Here is an 18,540-nt window from a genome sequence, read left to right as displayed (position 1 = left end):
TAGGATGCATATTAGATCACCCTCCACTGAAACTCAGTCATCCAGCTTACATTTCAGGGGCTCTAACTTTGGAGAATCAACATTGTGAAGCTCCCCGACCCACACACCCTTTTAAAAACAGCTTCAGTCTAATATTTCTAGTTCTCCTATATAGAGCCTGAAATAATTTATTTTAGGAAGATTCTGTCCAGTCATGGACAACACACTTCTGCTTGAAACGTTAATGCTAATTTGAAACTCCTGTTTAAGCTTGCAACTGCAGAATCCATGTTTAAAGTTGTATACAAGTGGACTTCAATGGGACAATTTGTAGTTTAAAGTATTATTCAGCATGAGCAAAGGCACTGCAATCTGGCTTTATATTTCATTAAGTAAGTTGTATTGGACCTATATATTATAGATTAGACAAATATAAAATGATGTGCTGCATAAAGGTCTCATCAACATTAATTTGGAATACTGGGATTTAATTCTCTTTTTCTTCTAGCCCTCCACCTGTAAAATTAGGCATCTTCTTTACCACAAATCCCAACTGTCAAGGGCTTAAAGGGTGCAATACAAACCTCAAAAAATTAAAATAGGTTTACTGATTTGTTTTGTTTAAAAAAAGACAATGTTAAAGTCTGCCGTCTCAATAGCCTTTCCAGAGCTAGAAGTTTTTGGTTCACCTCCCCTAAATTTAGAATGTCACACACCTCCACCCCCCAAAAATAAAATAAACTGGTTTGAGGCACACAGTTGGTCAGTAAGAGCTTTACATGATTTTGGGGAAAAAAGGATGGTCCAGTAGCTACGGCTATTTAGGACATAGCCGAGGACTTGGGAAACCTAGGTTCAAGTCCCTGCTCTGCAACAGATGAGGTTGAAGCAAGTAATAAGAATGGATCAGACCAATGGTCCAAATAGCCCAGTATCCTGTCTTCCAGCAGTGGCCAATGCCACATGCTTTAGAGAGAATGAACAGGGCAATTATTGAGTGATCAATCCATACCCCGTCATCCAATTCTAGCATCTGTCAGTCAGAGGTTTAGGGACACCAGAGAATGGACCATCTCGTGTAATATCCATTGATGGACCGATCCAATTCTTTTTTTGAACTCAATAATACTTTTGGCTTCACAATATCACCTGGCAATGAGTTCCACAGGTTGACTGTGTTGTGTGAAGAAGTACTTCCTTATATTTGTTTTAAACCTGCTGCCTATTAATTTCATTGGATGATCCCTGGTTTTTGTGTTACATGAAGGAGTAAATAATAACTCCTTATTCACTTTCTCCACATCATTTATTATTTTATAGACTTATCATATCCCCTCCACTTAGTTCTCTCTTTTTCAAGCTGCAAAGTCCCAATCTTTTTCATCTCTCCTCATTTGGAAGCTGTTCCATACCCCTAAGCATTTTTAGGGGTGCATCCGAAGAAGTGAGGTTTTTACTCACGAAAGCTTATGCCCAAATAAATCTGTTAGTCTTTAAGGTGCCACCAGACTCTTTGTTGTTTTTGTAGATACAGACTAACACGGCTACCCCCTGATACTCTTCTAAGCATTTTTGTTGCCCTTCTCTGTACTTTTTCCAATTCTAATATAGCTTTTTTGAGATGGGGCAATGAGAACTGCACAAAATACTCGAGGTGTGGGTATATCATAGATTTATATAGTAGCATTATGATATTTTCTGTCTTACTAGCTATCCCTTTCCTAATGGTCCTAACGTCATTGTCGTTTTTGACTGCCACTGCACAGTGAGCGGATGTTTTCAGAGAACTCTCCACAATGACTCCAAGATCTTTCTTGAGTGGTAGCAACTAATTTAGACCTCATCATTGTGTATGTATAGTTGGGATTATATATTCCAATACACATTACTTTGCATTTATCAACAATTAAGTTAATCTGCCAGGGTTCCCCAGTCATCCAATCTTCTGAAAACCCTTTGTAACTCTTCAGTGTGCTTTGGACTGAACTTTGAGTAATTTTGGATCATCTACAAATGTTACCACCACCCCACTGTTTAGCCCTTTTTCCAGATCATTTATGTCACTTAGCCTACCAGTGATCTCAGCTGCTATTATCCTGAGTTCATGTGGAAATGAGGATAATAGCACTTCCCTAGTTCACAGGGGTGATGCGTTAAAAAGATTCCGAGGTGTTCAAACACTATAGGAGTCAGAGAAACTCCTAAAAGTGTTTAATGTCAAGTCTGTGGCATAGTGTTTCATATAAGCATATAAACACCAGCAACCCATAACTCCAACAGCTGTACTAGCTTCTGGAAGGTTCTGGCTGGAGTTCAAGGTTCTGATCTTAACCTATACAAGTCTAGATGGTTTGGGGTCCAATTACCAGAGGCAGTCTCTCCCTGCACCATGCTGACTGAATTGCAAAACAGCAAAAAATGTTCAGGTTGGCACTCTCAATATAAATGGAAGCAGAATTCCCTGACTGGAATTCATGTCCCTCCTTGCTCCACATAGCCAGACTCATTAAATTTTTTGGACACACTGCAAAATCCTTCTTTGCTTGCAGATGTCATTTGCACTACGCCTAATACAATGGAGTCCTGATTCATGACAAGGGGTACTAGCTGCAACACAAATACATATTATAAATAATAATGATCAGGGTTTTTTTACCCTTTTTCATTTTCTTTTAGGGTGGATACAAGTTTTTCCTTTTTTAATCTTGATAATACAAAATCCAAAAATTCTTACATTTTCATTGCAAAGCTTTCTTACAGCTCTAGTTGTTTTTAAGTTGTTGTTATACAGAATTTTTACATTTTTAAATCACATGCAGATCACTGCAATGCACATTATTTGAAACTTCCACCTATCTTTTCAGAATAAACTTTATTATGATTTTACATTTGAAGGTAATTAACATTGTAATTTCCTGGTTCCTGAGTGCTAAGAAAATTGTAATTCTGTCTAATAAAGTTGCAGTTCTGCATGTAAACTTACACAGGTAGCATCCCCATCTTTGTGTGTGTATTTATAGTGCATGATAATAATAAAAATGCCAATGAGTTACATATGTAAATCTCAACACTGGGATGGGAAAAGTGTATACTTAATGTGCATTCAACATATTCAAGGTCACTTTAGCACTTATAGGTCTATCACCTTGCACACTGGCATTCCATGAACTTTGTCCTCAAGGGACAGCCCAATCTTGCCCCCTTCTTGGAGAAGACAAAGACTAATAGTGCTACCCGTGCAGTGTGTCCACTCAGATGTGCTCATGGGATCAGAAAGGGAAGAGGGAAAATGTTTTGAGTTCCTTTGATACCTTGGCATGAGTAGGGGGAGGGGAGGGGATATTCCCAGGCAGACTCTTAGTCCTCCACCACAGAAAAACACTGAAGGAGGCCAAGAAACATGCAGCTTTGTGCTGAGCTTAGACACAGCAAAGACAAGGGGGCCATTAGGCTGAAGAACCTCATCACAAGCACAGGACAAAGGGTGAGAATGAAGAGGGTGCAGGAGGAGCCATACCGCACCTTTTGTCAGCTAAAGGCAAAAGACCAAGCAGGGCTATTCTCCAGCATTCTGGCACAAGTACATCCCCACCTTGGCCAATCCATTTTTATGTAGGTGTGTGTAGGAAGGAGGGTTAATTCCAAGAAACAGCTCTTTCCTGAGTTCCACATAGGACTTACTCCAGCCCCATCTACCATGAGCTGCAAGAACCCAGCATAGGGCGGAGTGTGTTGCAGATAGAGACATTATTTATAGAAGTTCCCTGCATCATGAGAAGTTGCACAATTGTATTGCATTTTAGAGCTATGGACTGGCATAGCCTGAACATTTAGTCCAGGCAGTATTCACAGCATCTCAGTTAAGTTCAAATGCAGCAGTGGAGGACAGGGAGAGATTCATAGTGTGTGGGATATATAATAGATATACCTTGAATGATTAATAACCACTGACTCCTTCTGGCCCTCAAAGTAGAAGAAAAGGTATTCTCCTCTGTTTATCCCCAAATAGGATCCACCTAGGAAGTAAAGACAATAATAAAATGGTTCACTTTGTCTAAAGACCCATAGATCAGGAGTTCCGTTCCGTGAGAGGAGAAACTAAAATGGCCAAATGAAAGTATTGTTAATCACCTCGGTGAAAATCTCTCAATGTGCCTATGGATGATGCATCTCTTTCTCCCTCACAACCCAGCTAAACAGAATGCCAAGCTACCAAGCAAAGGTGCCAGCCGGGGGGGGGATGGGTGGACTGATATAAGGCCACTGATGGTGAGTATGGCCAGCAATAAGGGTCCCACGTGGGCCCTGCTGCCCTGGGTCCTGTACTATGGGCCCCAAAGATAGGGGTACTACCCAAGCGGGCCCGGCGTGTAGTGCATCAGAAAAGGTGAGTGCACCCAGAAGTCACAATACGCTGGGAGAATGGGGAAAAGGGTGGCTCTTCTGCTAAGAAGCCCTCTGAGTCTGAATAAGCTTCTGGAAATGGCAGAGCTGTCAGTGTGGGCAGTACCACAACCAGTGGAGACAGGTCACAGCTCAGAAGGAGCGACTCTTCCACTGGTCTGGGCATCCGCAGGGGTGCGTACAGCAGTTTGAGGTGGGATCAGTGGATCCATCGGCCCGCTTTCCAGGGCAGATTCCATTGTCCACTGAACTGAGGAGGAGTATGTGGAGCAGAGCCTGGAGAATCCTGCCATGGATGAGGATCGTGCACTGGCAGGCTATCGTAACCCTCAGTCATCGCGGGAGCTGGCAGTGCCGGCAAGTCTTGCTTCCACTTCACCTTGCCCCTGTCTATATGGGTGGCCCTGTGGGGTCATCACACGACATCTCACCTGACTGAACCTGTTTATAACTGTCTTTCTCATAGCAGTTATGAGCACCAAGAGAGGATTCTGATGCCGACCATGCGGTAAGAGGGAACTGAGGGTGCGTTGCCCCACACTGTCGCCACATGCTCCATGTGAGGCTATAGGAAAAGTAAGATGACCGCATGAGTCAATGGACTCTGCAGCTGAAAAACTTCTGGCTCTGGCGCATGTGCACCCACATTTGGAATACATATAAGGATCATCACTTGAAGAACGCCTCCTCCTCCCCATCCCAGAGTTAAGAGGATAAGAAGTGAGATTTCATTTCAAAGATTGTAGAAAAGAAACAAAAGGGGAAATACAAACAATTGTATGTTATCTTGCTTAAGTCTACGCTCTCTAGTGAGACCTCAACCATCATATTTTAGATGTTTAACTCCTTTCAAAGTCCAAGCAAATTGGCCTAAGAAAGTGGTTTTCAACCTGTGGGTCCACAGCCTGTCTAAGATTTCCAAAGGGGTCTGCACTCCATTCAAAATTTTTTAGGGCTCCGCAAATGAAAAAAGGCTGTTCTTCCCTCTCTCCCCTTTCCATTGCCTTCCTGTACCTCTTCTTATCAGTCCCCTGTTGATGGGGTAATTGGCTCAGCCAGCCAGGCTGACTGACTACCCCCATCAGTTTTCTCCAGGAGAACTAATTAATATCTGAGTGCTCAGAGTACAGGCTCACCTGTTTGCACCCTGCACTCTGTCACAGGTGTATTTACAGGAGTGTCAGATGTAGGAGACGGGACATAACTGTCCCACCCTGGTTGGCACTGGTGAGGCCTCAGCTGGAGTATTGTCTCTAGTTCTTGGTGCCACACTTAAGGAAAGATGTGGACCAGTTGGAGATAGTCCAGCGGAAAGCAACAAAAATTATGAAAGTTTTAGGAAACCTTACCTACGAGGAAAGGTTAAAAAAAAATCTAGATATGATTAGCCTTAAGAAAAGAAGTTTGGGACGAGGGTGAACCTAATAACAGTCTTCAGATATGTTAAGGGCTGTTAGAGGATGGTGATCAATTGTTCTCCCTGTCTGTAAGGCTAGTTAAGCACTGGAATAGGCTTCCGACACAAGTTGTGGCATCCCTGTCATTGGAGGTTGTTAAGAACAGGTTGGACAAACACCTGTCAGTGATAGTCTAGGTTTACTTGGTCCTGGCTCAGCACAGGGGATTGGGCTAGATGACTTTTCAAGTACTCTTTGATCCCTATGTTTCTATGCTGCTGCTTCTGGCAGTGTCCAGTAGTTAATGCTTTAGTGAAAGAAGTAACCTCCACCAACTTCTCACCTGGCCAGGTATGCAATGCCACACATGGAAGGATAATTCCTTCTGATTTCTAATATCTGTTCATAATTAAATGAATATTTATATTACTTAAGAATGTACTACTAAAAATTAATTTACAAGTAATAGTATGAAATGACATTTTATTTAATTACATTCAGTGTTATGTATTGTAATGCATTACTAAATAAAAAATACCAACAAATGACAAAAATCCACTCTTAATTTACGTAATCCAGTTACATTAAGTGCTGTTACAATCAGAAAAGTGATTTAGAGAATAAATGTGGGAACACAAAATACCATTTCTTCAATGGCTTCCATATCAAATTTGCTCAATTTAGAAGAAGTCAAAAGGTTAATTTTTTTCTCTGTCAGTATTACAAACTCAGCATGGGATCTGAAGGGGAGAAAAAGACAAGCTCTGTTCTATCTGCTCCTGACATCTTCAGCAGTAATAACAGGGATTTGTAGACACAACTGGCTAACAACTTAATTGATAATTAGAGCTGTGTGGTATTTTTTGGCCTTTTTGAGGGGCAGGGGATAAAAATACTGATTTGTTTTGACAAGCATTTTGCTGGATTGTTTCAGTCAAAAAAAGGTAAATTCAGAAAATAAATGGAAAAGTTGATTTTTCAGTGCAAAATGACTCATGAAATTCCCTTCAATTCCATTTTAGAAACATTAAAAATGCTGGAAAATTGAACTGAAATATTTAGTTTTGAGACAAAATGTTTATTTTCACCCATATAATGATTTTCCCCACCTTTTCAGTTCAAAGATTTCACAAATTTTGTTTTGGGTTGACCTGAAAGGATTTTCCCTCCATATTTTTCAGAACTGCCAGCAAACCAAATAAAAGGCATTTATTCACACAGTTCTGCTAACGATGGAGGAAGCAGAATAAAAACCAGCTCATTCTTAACTCTGATCGGTATATATATCAGCCAGGAGTCGAAGACACAAAGTGGAACAGGTATGTTTAAGGTGCCATTTTTTATCTGTAACTAAATGTTCCTCCCCCACACTCCCTGGAACAGAGGAGAGTCTATGCTGCATATCTCAGCTAGGGAGGCATGAAAGGCAGAGCAGCACTTACACGGAGTTTCCATGGGATTCTGGCTCCACAGCTACGGAATAAGGCTGGGTTCTGCTAGATTTTCATTTCCCTGCACCTGGGGGGGAAACTAACACAATTGTAAGATTCAGAGTCTGCAATGGTTTCTTCTAACTCTACTTACATAGTGGGACAGCGGCAGTCCTTAAAGCCAATGGCAGCAGGCTCTGAGCTACAATGGATCCCCTAGAGCTGGAACTAAGGGTTGAAAATTACATTCCTCTTTCCTGAGGGAGGTAAATCTGACCCACCCCAAAAGAATCCCAAAGGCACTTAGTAAATGGAAAGTCAATTAGTTTCCAATCCCTTATGGAGGAATAATTTTCATAGAGGGAAGTTGGCACATAGTTGCTAGGGTTGGCTGAATTTTTCTTATGAAAAAAAGTTAATATTTGTCCAATTTTTTTTTCAAAAACAAAAAAGGGGTTTTTTTTTATTTTCCAAAAATTTCTCCCATTTTTTCAGAAAACTCTCTCTGCCTCCTTCCAAAACATACCCCCACACACAATTTTTGGTTCATGAAAGTTTTAGAAAAATGTATGTGTGCACATACACATTTCTTTTGAAAATGTTCATAGAAAATAATTGCCATTTTCCAGTCTGCTGTATTAGTCACTTTTTTGGCACACAGAATTAAGAGCCAAGTACTGCAGCACCCTTTTGCATGAGTAGTGCCGGCACAGTGGCAATTTCGAGCCCTAAATGAGTAATTGTTTTGCTTGAATGTGTTTGTGTATGGAAATGTAGAGATCTTAAGATGAAACCACAGCACAAGAGAGAAATGTTTTCCAATCATAAGACTAACCTAAAAACACGACTATTACTCATCATCTCTTGGGAAACAGAATGACTTTATATTCCTCACAGCCAAGCAGATTCTTATCAGTTATATTCAGTATATATTAAAGGTGCTGTTTGGTCAATCAGTGGTGTACTGGCAGTGCAGCATGTAGACCCAACCCTGCACTCTATATTTAGGAAAACACTCCACTGGCTGCCACTTTCCCACCCAGTGACAATACTTTTCTATGGCAGTTATAGCACTGTTTATCTGCTCTTGCTAACAGCAGCACTTCACATTGATTAGTGCCAAATCTCCCCTTATTGCATGAATCCCCACAGCTCGAACCCCTTGAGGTCATCTCACAGTTTGGTTAGGTTCTCCTCTGTGCTCGCTACCCCGCCAACTTTGGTATCAGACAATTTGATCATTGATGAATCTACACCAGTAAAACCCAAGAAACAAAAAGCAAACAAAATACACTTGCTAGAAAATTTCTTGCTGGCATACAAAGCAGCCCAGAATACAATCCGAACACGCTGACCTATGAAACTGGAGCGTTCCAACATGCCACAATTGCCTTTTATTCCTACTGCAAATTTTTCCATTAAGATGGCAACAACTCCACAGACCACAGTAGTAGAACCACTAACATGCTTAATGCAGACACCATTTTTTTGTAAATTAAAGCCAATTATGGTCATTAATCTTGGTCTTCTAAAAATCATCCTAAAAATGTGTCCGCTTAATATGACCATGGTTTCTTGGGTAAATGCATCTGGTTATAATTACATTATTGCCAATTAATACTTTATAATTCTACAGTGCCTTTCCCCTGAGGGCATCAAACTGAATTTCAAATACTAGTTAAGTCTCAACCTCCCGGTGAGGAAGAATTTTGTTTTTTTTAAAACCCATTTTACAGACAGGTAAACTAAAGCATACAGAGATTGAATGGCCTTCCTGAGAGAACTGAGCAGGTAAGTGGCAGAGCTAGGATAGAATTTACACTGTCTCACTTCCATGCCTATGCTCAGACTGCTCAGCCACACTCAAGTCCGGCTTCAGGCACCAGCACGTGCTTGGGGCGGCACCTTGTAAGGGGTGGCCAATCTTGGGGTGGCGCTCAGGTTTTTTTTTTGCTTGTTTGTTTTGTTTCGGCAGGGCGGCCCTTGGGGGTATTTTTTGTTTGTTTTGTTTCGGCAGGGCGGTGCTCAGGGGGGTTTTTTGGTTGTTTTTGGTTCGGCGTCGCAGTGCTCGGGGGGGTTGTTTTGGTTTGGCGGGGTGGCACTGTTTTTTTTTTTTGTTTCTTTGTTTTTGGTTTGGTGGGGCGGCGCTGGGTTTTTTTTTTGTTTCTTTGTTTTTGGTTCGGCGGGGCGGCGCTCGGGNGTGGCGCTGGTTTTTTTTTTTTGTTTCTTTGTTTTTGGTTCGGCGGGGCGGCGCTCGGGGGGGGTTGGTTTTGGTTCGGCGGAGCAGCACTGGGGGAGGGTTGTTACGGCGGAGCAGGTTTTTGGGGGCTTTTTTTGCTTGGGGCGGCAAAAAAGTTAGAGCCGGCCCTGGCCACACTTCAGAAGTGAAGAGACTTAGTTTAGTTTTCTTATTAAGCTATCGTAAACACAGTGCACCAATTTCCAAACCTAACTCTGCAGGCACAATTCCCACTGGTATCAATGAGGAGTAGCATGTGCACATTCAAGAGTACATTCTACTCTGTTTGCTCCTCTTTTCTTCTTTTATGCACACGTGGCTGCAGGAAATGCAGCTTTCTAGTTCTCAGTGCCTCTCCTAAAATGACACACTTCTTATGCATGAGAAAAGTACTGTTAAAAGTGAGGGTTAGCAGAGTCATAAAATACATTATCTATGGAGAAAACATAAAACCCCCATGTTCCTTCCACAAATGTACAAAAGCTATATGGAGACATGCCAATTGATCTTTCCTTCATCAGTATGACCCAGTAGGAGAATACTGTATCATTGAGAAAAGGTTTTATGTCTCAACCTTCAAGATGGAGGTCTTTGAAAGGTCCCTTCACTACATTAAAAAAGGCTATTACTCATTTCTTCCCCACAAAAATGGCAACATTTAAAAGTTCCAGTTTCAACACAGCCTAAATATCACAGATTGAACCAGGCTTTTGCCTTTTTTATTTAGCAATTTTTCTCTCTAGTTGCTAGGTTCACTCCTATCTTTCCATTTCATGTCAAGTTTAAAAATATGATTTTAGGGCATTCTACCAGAAAGGAACATCTTGCACTCTGCAAAGTTTGTGCATAGAAGTTTCTCTCTCTAAAGTTTGTGCCAAAAATGTCAAACAAGCCATGTTTCATCCTAGCCACAGCTCTGTAAGAGAGTCCTGTTGAGGTAAGGGCAAACATTTGACTTCCCTGGTGTACATATTTGCCATGTCAATTTTACATTAGACTATTTTTGTTTAAGATCAATGCAAAGAGTGTGTGATGGGGAAGACAATCAATATGTAAACAGACTTCAGCTTTAAGTTCTCCATGAGGTTATAAACACAGGTTTTGTTTTCTTAATTATGCAGATTCCTTGACAACATTATTTTGTCTTTAGAAAATCTGACTGTTTCTAGAAGGATGACATGCAGAGTCTAGTTGGTTTTACAGATGGATAAGTGAAAATGTTAATTCAGGGAAAAGTTATGATTTCCAAAAGCTGCATAGATGAGGACTGTTTACTGGAATCAATCACAAATGCCTAGTGCTTGTAAGCCCTCCTTGATCATAAGGACATGTTCTCCAAGTGACCTGCATCCTCACGGTCAGTCCCTGACTCAGAAGTCAAATTAGGAATGCTGAGCTGGGAAGTCAGTCAGCTGGAAGTGCAAAAGCACAGGTCTGGTGAGAAACTAAGCAGATGGCAGAGGAGCCAATATTAGGTGTGTGGTAGTCAGTCTTTAGTTTCTTCATGTAATTTCCTGCCAACTAAGTTAGCAACTACATGTCCACAGACTCTCTCCCACCTCCCTTTCCCAGCAAATACCTACTGGTATCTTAAAAAAAAAAAAAAAAAAAAAAAAAAAAAACTCCTATACCAGATTTTCTGGTGTGCTCGGTTTCATTTTTTTCTGCAGAGAGAAGGCAATGGAAACCTGTCATAACTCCCCAGCTGAGTATGCCTCCAGCATAAAGGAGTGTCAAGCAGGCCTGGAACTGGCTCTTCCTTTCCCTCCACCCCCTGTGCAGGGAGCATGACAGGGCCAACCAAGAGTGTACAGAGAAGAGATAGAAAGCAAAGCCCAATCCTCAGCTAACATATGGGAACCAAAGCCAGCTAGTGCAGTTTATAGCAGCTCATGGGATGCTGTTCACTGCACTGAAGATGCCGCAGAGATGTGGCTCCCTATACTTGTGGAGGTCAGGGCCAGTGCAACCTATTAGGCGACCTAGGCGGTCACCTAGGGCACTAGCATTTGGGGGACGGCATTTTCTTCAGCAGCGACCACATCAGCCGGATCTTCAGCCGCCCTGGTCATCGTCAGCATTTAGGCGGAAGGAGCTGGAGCTGGGGTAGGGGGGCGTTGGGAGGGCCACCTGCAGCAAGTAAGGGGGGGCGGCACGCAGGGGAACTCCCCGCCCCAGCTCACCTCTGCTCCGCCTCCTCCCCTGAGCACGCCGCCCCACTCTGCTGCTCTCCCTCCCAGGTTTGTGGCGCCAAACAGCTGATTGGCGCCGCAAGCCTGGGAGGCGGGAGAAGTGGAGCAGCGACGGCGTGCTCGGGGAGGAGTCAGAGCAGAGGTGAATTGGGATAGGGAGCTACCGCACAGCTCCCCGGGCGGGGAGTGGGAGCTGCCACGGGGGAGGCGCCTCAGGGTGGGGGGGGGGGGAGCTGCCACAGGGGAAGTGCGTCAGGGCAGAGAGAGGGTGGGGAGCTGCCGCAGGGCTCAGGGAGGGGGCGGAACAGAGGTGAGCTGGGTTGGGGAGCTGCCACATGGCTCCCTGGGCCAAGGGGGGGGGGGAGCTGCTGCGGGGGAAGGGGGCGCGTCAGGGCACGGGGGGGAGCTGCCACAGGGCTTGAGGAGGGGGAATGGCACAGATCATCTAAGTTCAGAAGTATAACGTAAATCTGTATATTGAATCCACCCCTAAGACATTTCTACAGAACTGATATTGCTTTGGAGCTCTAGATTGAATTTCTGAACAAAATCAGCAGCAACGGCCACATTCTGTTCCTTCAGAAATGGGTGAACCTTCCTCACAAATGGTTTCTGGGGGCAGTTCCCCAGATTTGCAAAACTAGCCTGAGCTCAGAAACCCTTTTAAAACATAAATCTAAATTTAAAACCATTTTTATTTTTACCAAGAGTGATTCCTTTTAAATTAAATAAAAAGCTGTGTTTTCCCCAGCTAGCTAAAAAGAAGCTTGTGCTGTGTAGTGGGACTAGAACAAGAAAGCTCTGCTGGTGTAAGTGGACACACTATACAGTCTATACCATATACTTCTAATACAGTTTACCACTACAAAATTTCTCTTTCCCGCTCATTATTTCCCATCCCTCCTCCCCACTCCCGCCACCCTCTCTCCATATTAAGGCACAAAACCAAAAATGTGCAAGTCAAACTTCAAACAAAAATGCTTGCAGGGGGTTGAAATCAGGCAGAACAAGTCTGCTGTTCTCTATTCAAGAGACCAGATCCCAAGCTGATGGCAGTGAATACAGTATCAGTTTAAAAAAATGGAGCCATAGTTTCATCACTGGAATGCAAAAATAATAAACTTAGATTTTTATCTTTGCAATGTGAGAGTTCAGCAACACGTAGATTAATTTATTTTGACTTTGGAATACCTAATTCGCTCAAGCTAAGATTTCTGTTTCCCAAGTTTCAGCCCAGAGTAAAATTTTGCTGACAGATATATAACTCATATCAGACACGGGGGAAATGCTAACTCTAACCTTTACTATAAATGTCATGAAATGTACCACTGTGATACATGCTCCAAACAGAATTGTGGGGGGAACCATATAGAGAAGTTAGTAATAGAAATTTTGAAAATTAATTTTTAAAGAGAACTGTGCTCAGCTTTGACAGGAAGCGTATTACAAAGGATTGATGTAGAGTTCTTCTTGTACTCCATTGTATACCCATATGAACACTGCCAATCAATGTCAACAGCTTATTAATATTTTACTGAAAACCTGTAAGATGATTCAAACTTCAGCTGTCTTGATAGGGTGTTACTAAGCGACTTTGCTGCCTGTCTGAGAATTAGTTTTCACAACATTCTTTCACTCAAAACTACAGATCTATGTCCATTCAAAACATTTTCCTCATAACCTGCAACAAGCCCAAACAACTGTTTCCCAAAACTGTATGTCTGCACCGCCTTTTCTAGCTAAACACAAGAGAGATGTCGTGGTGTGTCTGAAATGATGCATTGCACTCACCATAATCACTGTCATAAAATACTATGAATTTTTGCCATCGAAGTTCGGTGACGAGTTTCAGCATAACGTCATTGAGGCGGACAGGCGGTCTGGCTGCTAATGTGTATTCTTCCTCCTCAAGACTAGGATTTAGGTGGCAAGCAGTGCGCGGGGAGCCTCCTGAGTTGCGCTGTACAAAGAGATGTGGGATGTGCATGGCATCCGTCAGGGACTGCAGGGCATTGGCTGAGGCACAACCAGTGGATGTCACTAAGGCTAAGATTCCCAGGGTCATCAGGTCACAGGCTGAGGAAAACAAAGGAGAAAACAGGTTTAGAGCAAGTTCAAAATTTCTTTGGTCTAGCTAGGCACTACAGACAACGAGGTAGATACAATTTCTGCCCTGAAGAGCTGGACATGCTGTGGTTAGTTATACTACAGTTATGCCACATTGCTCCAACTGAGAGCAAGACCCCATTGAGCTAGGCACTGTACATACACAGTCAGAGGCAGTTCCTGCACCAAAGAGCTTACAATCTAGGGTGACCAGACATCTGGATATTACCAGGACAGTCCAGATATTAGGGGTTTTGTCTTATATACGCAACTATACCACCACCCCGATGGTATAAAAGTGTCCCGATTTTTCATACTTGCTATCTGGTCACCCTCTTACAATCTAAGTTGGGAAAACAGACCAAGGGGAAGTGGGGGGAGACAATGTCTCCATTTTTCAGATGGGAAATGGAGGCAAAGATTAAACAACTTGCCTCAGGTCATACAGGAAGTCTGTGACTGAGACAGGAAGTGAACTCAGATCTGCTGAGTCCCAATCTAGTGTCTTAGCCACAAAACCATCCTTCATCTGATGTGTATTGCAGAGATCAAAATGTTGGGGCCCTAAAGAGAGATTTCAGTCTCAAGCATTTGGTTTATACAAAGCTCTGAAGGATTTTTAAATTTACACAAAAAAGTGCATCTTTTTAACCAAGAAGACTCTCAAAGTATGTTTTAGAATGAAGGGAAAAGCATGAATGACTAAGCATTTATTAACACTGTAAAGTTGTCTTTAAAAAACCTGGAAGAGTAGCTGCAATTTAAAAGCAAATTTGAAACCATCTGCTACTGAAAACGGAGTGTCACACAAATTCTAACTACATACGGTGTTAGCTGTAAAACCTAGCCCTTGGATCTCCAATTTAGCAAACTATTATTTTGTTTAAAAGTGCAACTAACACATCTGTTATATTTTTCCATACACAAAGAACAACCATGTACTTTCAGTCTAAGTTACTTTTATTTTAGATTATGGGAAAGAACAAGAAAGGATCACAGTAAAGTTTCCATGACAGAGCAGTGTCGCTGTAGCCTACCAGTCTGTGTGTTATGCAATCCCACCCCCACCCCATGCCCAGTTTACAGAAGAATCTGTTATACCTCCACCTACCCCCCAGGCTAAAGCACATAAAGAGCCATGCTTTCAGCTCTAAAGGTCCCTAGTACAATCCGTAGCACCAGTCCCAGGTAATTATATAGCCCCCATTACTGTAGCATCTGAGCATCACACACTCTTTAATGCATTTATCCTCACAACAGTCCTTTGAGGTAAGGAAGTACCATTCTTTCCATTTGACAGCTGGAGAACTGAGGCATGGAGTCAGTGATTTGTCCCACAAGAAGCCTGTGGCAGAGCAAGGAACTGAGCCATATCTCATATCCTCGGTTAGTGCCCTAATCATTGCACCATCACCTTCCTCTATAAGATAGTACCGGTCACGTAAATGGGGAGTCATCCAGGATCTAAAGTACTGATGAGCTTCCTTTGTCCACAGGAAATATTCAACCTATTGGTCAATTCATGGCGCGTCCACACTGAACCTGATCCACATAAGAAGTGTGGTAATTACAGCTATCAGCTCTTGAGTCCGAGTGTAGACTCGTGCTTTTAGCTCTGGAGGCCCTCATTCAATCCCCATTCTGCAGAAAGGAGGCCCCTAGGAATGGAGAGGTGCAGTACAAATACACCTGTACCCCGATATAACACGAATTCGGATATAACGTAGTAAAGCAGTGCTCCGGGGGGGCGGGGCTGCGCACTCTGGCAGATCAAAGCAAGTTCAATATAACGCGGTTTCACCTATAACGTGGTAAGATTTTTTGGCTCCCGAGGACAGCGTTATATCGGGGTAGAGGTGTAGTACAACACTCAAACAACTGCATACACTACAACTTCTAATCTGTAATATTCATTATTCAAGCAGGAGGAAAGTAGCCACAAAAATCAGATCTGGATTTTGAACAAGAAGTTCCAGAGTTTAAATCTAGAACAGAGTCCATTATAAAGACACTCTCCTCCTCTCCCTCATATCCTCCTATGCCCGTCCCTCTCCCAAAAAAGTTCTGTATTTTGAAGCCCACACATACTCAGTATGTTTCCAAAAATTTCTGCTCTGATCATACAACAAAAACAGGACTCTTGTGCTAGTTCTGTGTGACCACTTTGGTCTTGTATGGAATCAAAGTCCGAAGAGTTGGAAAAAGCGAAGGAAAAGAAATTAGGGATCCATTGAAAACACTCCAATATGCCAGATCCAGCCATTTGGCCTCCCTCAATTCTCAGAAGCAGAGGACCTGTACAGGTCACTGGTAATTACATACCATACATATTTTTGACACAACCAGTTAACTATTCCATAGAGGTCTTTTTTAAAAAGCACAGAACACACAGTGATTTCACTTTGACATCGGATGTACGTGGAATGCTCAGCAAGTAAACTAATCAAACAGTGAAAAGGTGAAGTGCTTTTAAAACCATTCCCTTGATGGTCCTTACAATAAATGTGTCATCTGCATTATCTAAATTTACTCTGTGTTAATTATAATTATATAAAATTGTTGGGTTTTTTTCCCTCTGGGAGCTGACCTGATTCAGCAGCAGAGAAGCATTGCATTGCCAAATAGGAGACCTAGGTTTGGTAACAGATTTGATTTCCCAGGCCAGTTGCCAGAGAAAGTGGAACATGTCATATAGGTAATTTAATTAGTCACAGTAGGGGACGGAATAGGGAAGAAATAAGTGGGGACAGAGGAAAGAGAATAGCCCAGCTGAGATAAACTCCTGGAGGGATCACCAACCGGTGAGCTTTGGCGTCATCTAAGGTGAGAACAACATGCCTGGATCTACAATTCTACTTGTAAAAGTAGCCAGAAGAAAAGCAAAACCTTTTCCTAATAGTGTGCATTGTGGGACACATCATGGCTCAGAGATAGGTAATGAGTTATAGAAGCAATCAACTGTGGAAAATTTGACCTATGTCAGAAGCAACAGGAAATTCTTACCATTTCACTGTTGCTTGGTGATCTAAGTGAAATGAGAAGGCGTCCTCAGTATAGCTCAGACCCAAACTTTAAGGTCAGAATAGCTGCTAATAATGGGAAAATAATTTTCCCATTATTAGCAGTAGTTGGCATTAACTGCTAACCTCATACAGTAGTTGGCATTAACTGCTAACTGCTCCCTTGTTGGCAGCTAAGAGTACAGTGATTCAGTGGATTGTCGAAAAAGGGCCCTCTGATCTCTCAGGATACCCTGAACACGTGGATAATGCAGTGTGTAGTTGGGGGATTTTGACCTGCTGCATGTTGACTGGCTAAGTAGAAGAATTCAGTATAGAAGGCTGTTAATCTAGTTGCTTTCACAAGTGCTAAAACATTTGTAATTTCATTATATTCCACATTTACAGTCTGAAATAGTATAATCAGAGCAATACAAAAATGGGGGAGAACTCTAAGCAATTTGATTTCACATTGTATTAGTCACGTCCTTCTTATTACAAAGTTTGTGTAACATGAAACAAAGCAGTTGATTTTTTTAAATGGAAAGCCTCTACTGTATAAATTACAATATGGTAGAGTCCAAAGAGTTCAACCAACTTCACAACACTGACAATCCTGTTAGGATTTCAAATATTAAGAACAAATGCATCGCCATCCGTCTGTATGCATCAGATAATAACTCTGAAGTTATAACACAGAATCCAGTTCGGTTTTACTTAATACCTCTGTCATTCATGAGGCATCCTTACAGTGGTTTAAAGCAAAGTAATGACCAAGAATAATAAGAAATCTGAAAGCAACTTTGGGGACATTTGTCAGGATCCCCCTCTCCCCTCTGCTTCCCAGCTGTTGCTGTGATATGAGAAGAGATTTGTTAATTTTCTATTCCATTTTTTTGGCAGGGAGTGCTATCATTGGCAGGGAGTGCTATCAACTGGTAAGAGCATGATTGGGACTCATGGATCCTGGTTTGCACAGAGTTCAGTTGCTACATCATTATATGACCTTGAGTAAATCACAAACTCTCTGTACCTCACCCATATATAAAATACTAAAAATGCTTTGCACATGATTGGTGCTTTTCATTTGAAGATGTCAATGTGCTTTACACAAAGGGTGATAGTTTGCTTATCTGTAAAATGGAAAACAAGAAGATGTAATTTTAAGGAAATTGCTCATGATCACACAATGACTCACTAGTATTGGGGAGAAGAGAATCCAGGACTCCTGACCCTCATTCCTCTTCTCTAACCCTTAGACTCCAGTACCTCTCACTGCTTCATCTAAGACTGGTACAATAGCATCTGCCTACCTCACAGGGATATTGTGTTTCAGAGTAGTACTCCTGTTCTTTTTAGGGATATTGTGAGGTTTCATCAAGCAATGCCTTTAAAATCTTGAAATCCACAGCTGAAAAACAGAATATTTTGAATGACCTGCCCTCAGGGTTTCACTGATTAACAAACAGTAAGATGTATTAATTTAACTGTATTGCCTTCATCACTGATGGTCCATGTTTTACAGACGATCTCACATCCCACAAACCACTGGGCAGGACTCCCGCAGTTTATTAGGTGATGGCAACATGAACCCACTATTGCCATCACTTCTAAAGGACAATAATGTATACAATAGATCTAAGTGAAATCTTTTTTTCTAGATTCTTATTGGCCTACTTTTGCCTCTGATCACAGATCTGTCATCCTCCTACTTACTGTTAATGAGGCTTTCAGAACTATTGATCTCTCTGTAGTCTTCATATGCCTTGAGCAAGAAGCATCTCCTACACTCTC

The 18,540-nt window shown here is 42.1% G+C and overlaps 1 protein-coding gene across 3 annotated transcripts in view; it reads right to left on the bottom strand.

The window, feature by feature from the left end:
* Positions 1 to 18,540, bottom strand: part of GRID1 (glutamate ionotropic receptor delta type subunit 1) — an 814,231-nt gene that overhangs the window by 483,079 nt on the left and 312,612 nt on the right. For all 3 annotated transcript variants that reach the window (XM_034777148.1, XM_034777150.1, XM_034777149.1), the window contains exon 3: positions 13,433 to 13,717. In XM_034777148.1, coding sequence (XP_034633039.1) covers positions 13,433 to 13,717 — 285 coding nt within the window. The remainder of the gene's footprint in view (positions 1 to 13,432; positions 13,718 to 18,540) is intronic.

The sequence above is a fragment of the Trachemys scripta genome, chromosome 7 (assembly GCF_013100865.1).
Source record: "Trachemys scripta elegans isolate TJP31775 chromosome 7, CAS_Tse_1.0, whole genome shotgun sequence".
In the NCBI taxonomy this organism is placed as follows: Eukaryota; Metazoa; Chordata; order Testudines; family Emydidae; genus Trachemys; species Trachemys scripta.
This window is presented reverse-complemented; position numbering and strand designations above follow the sequence as displayed.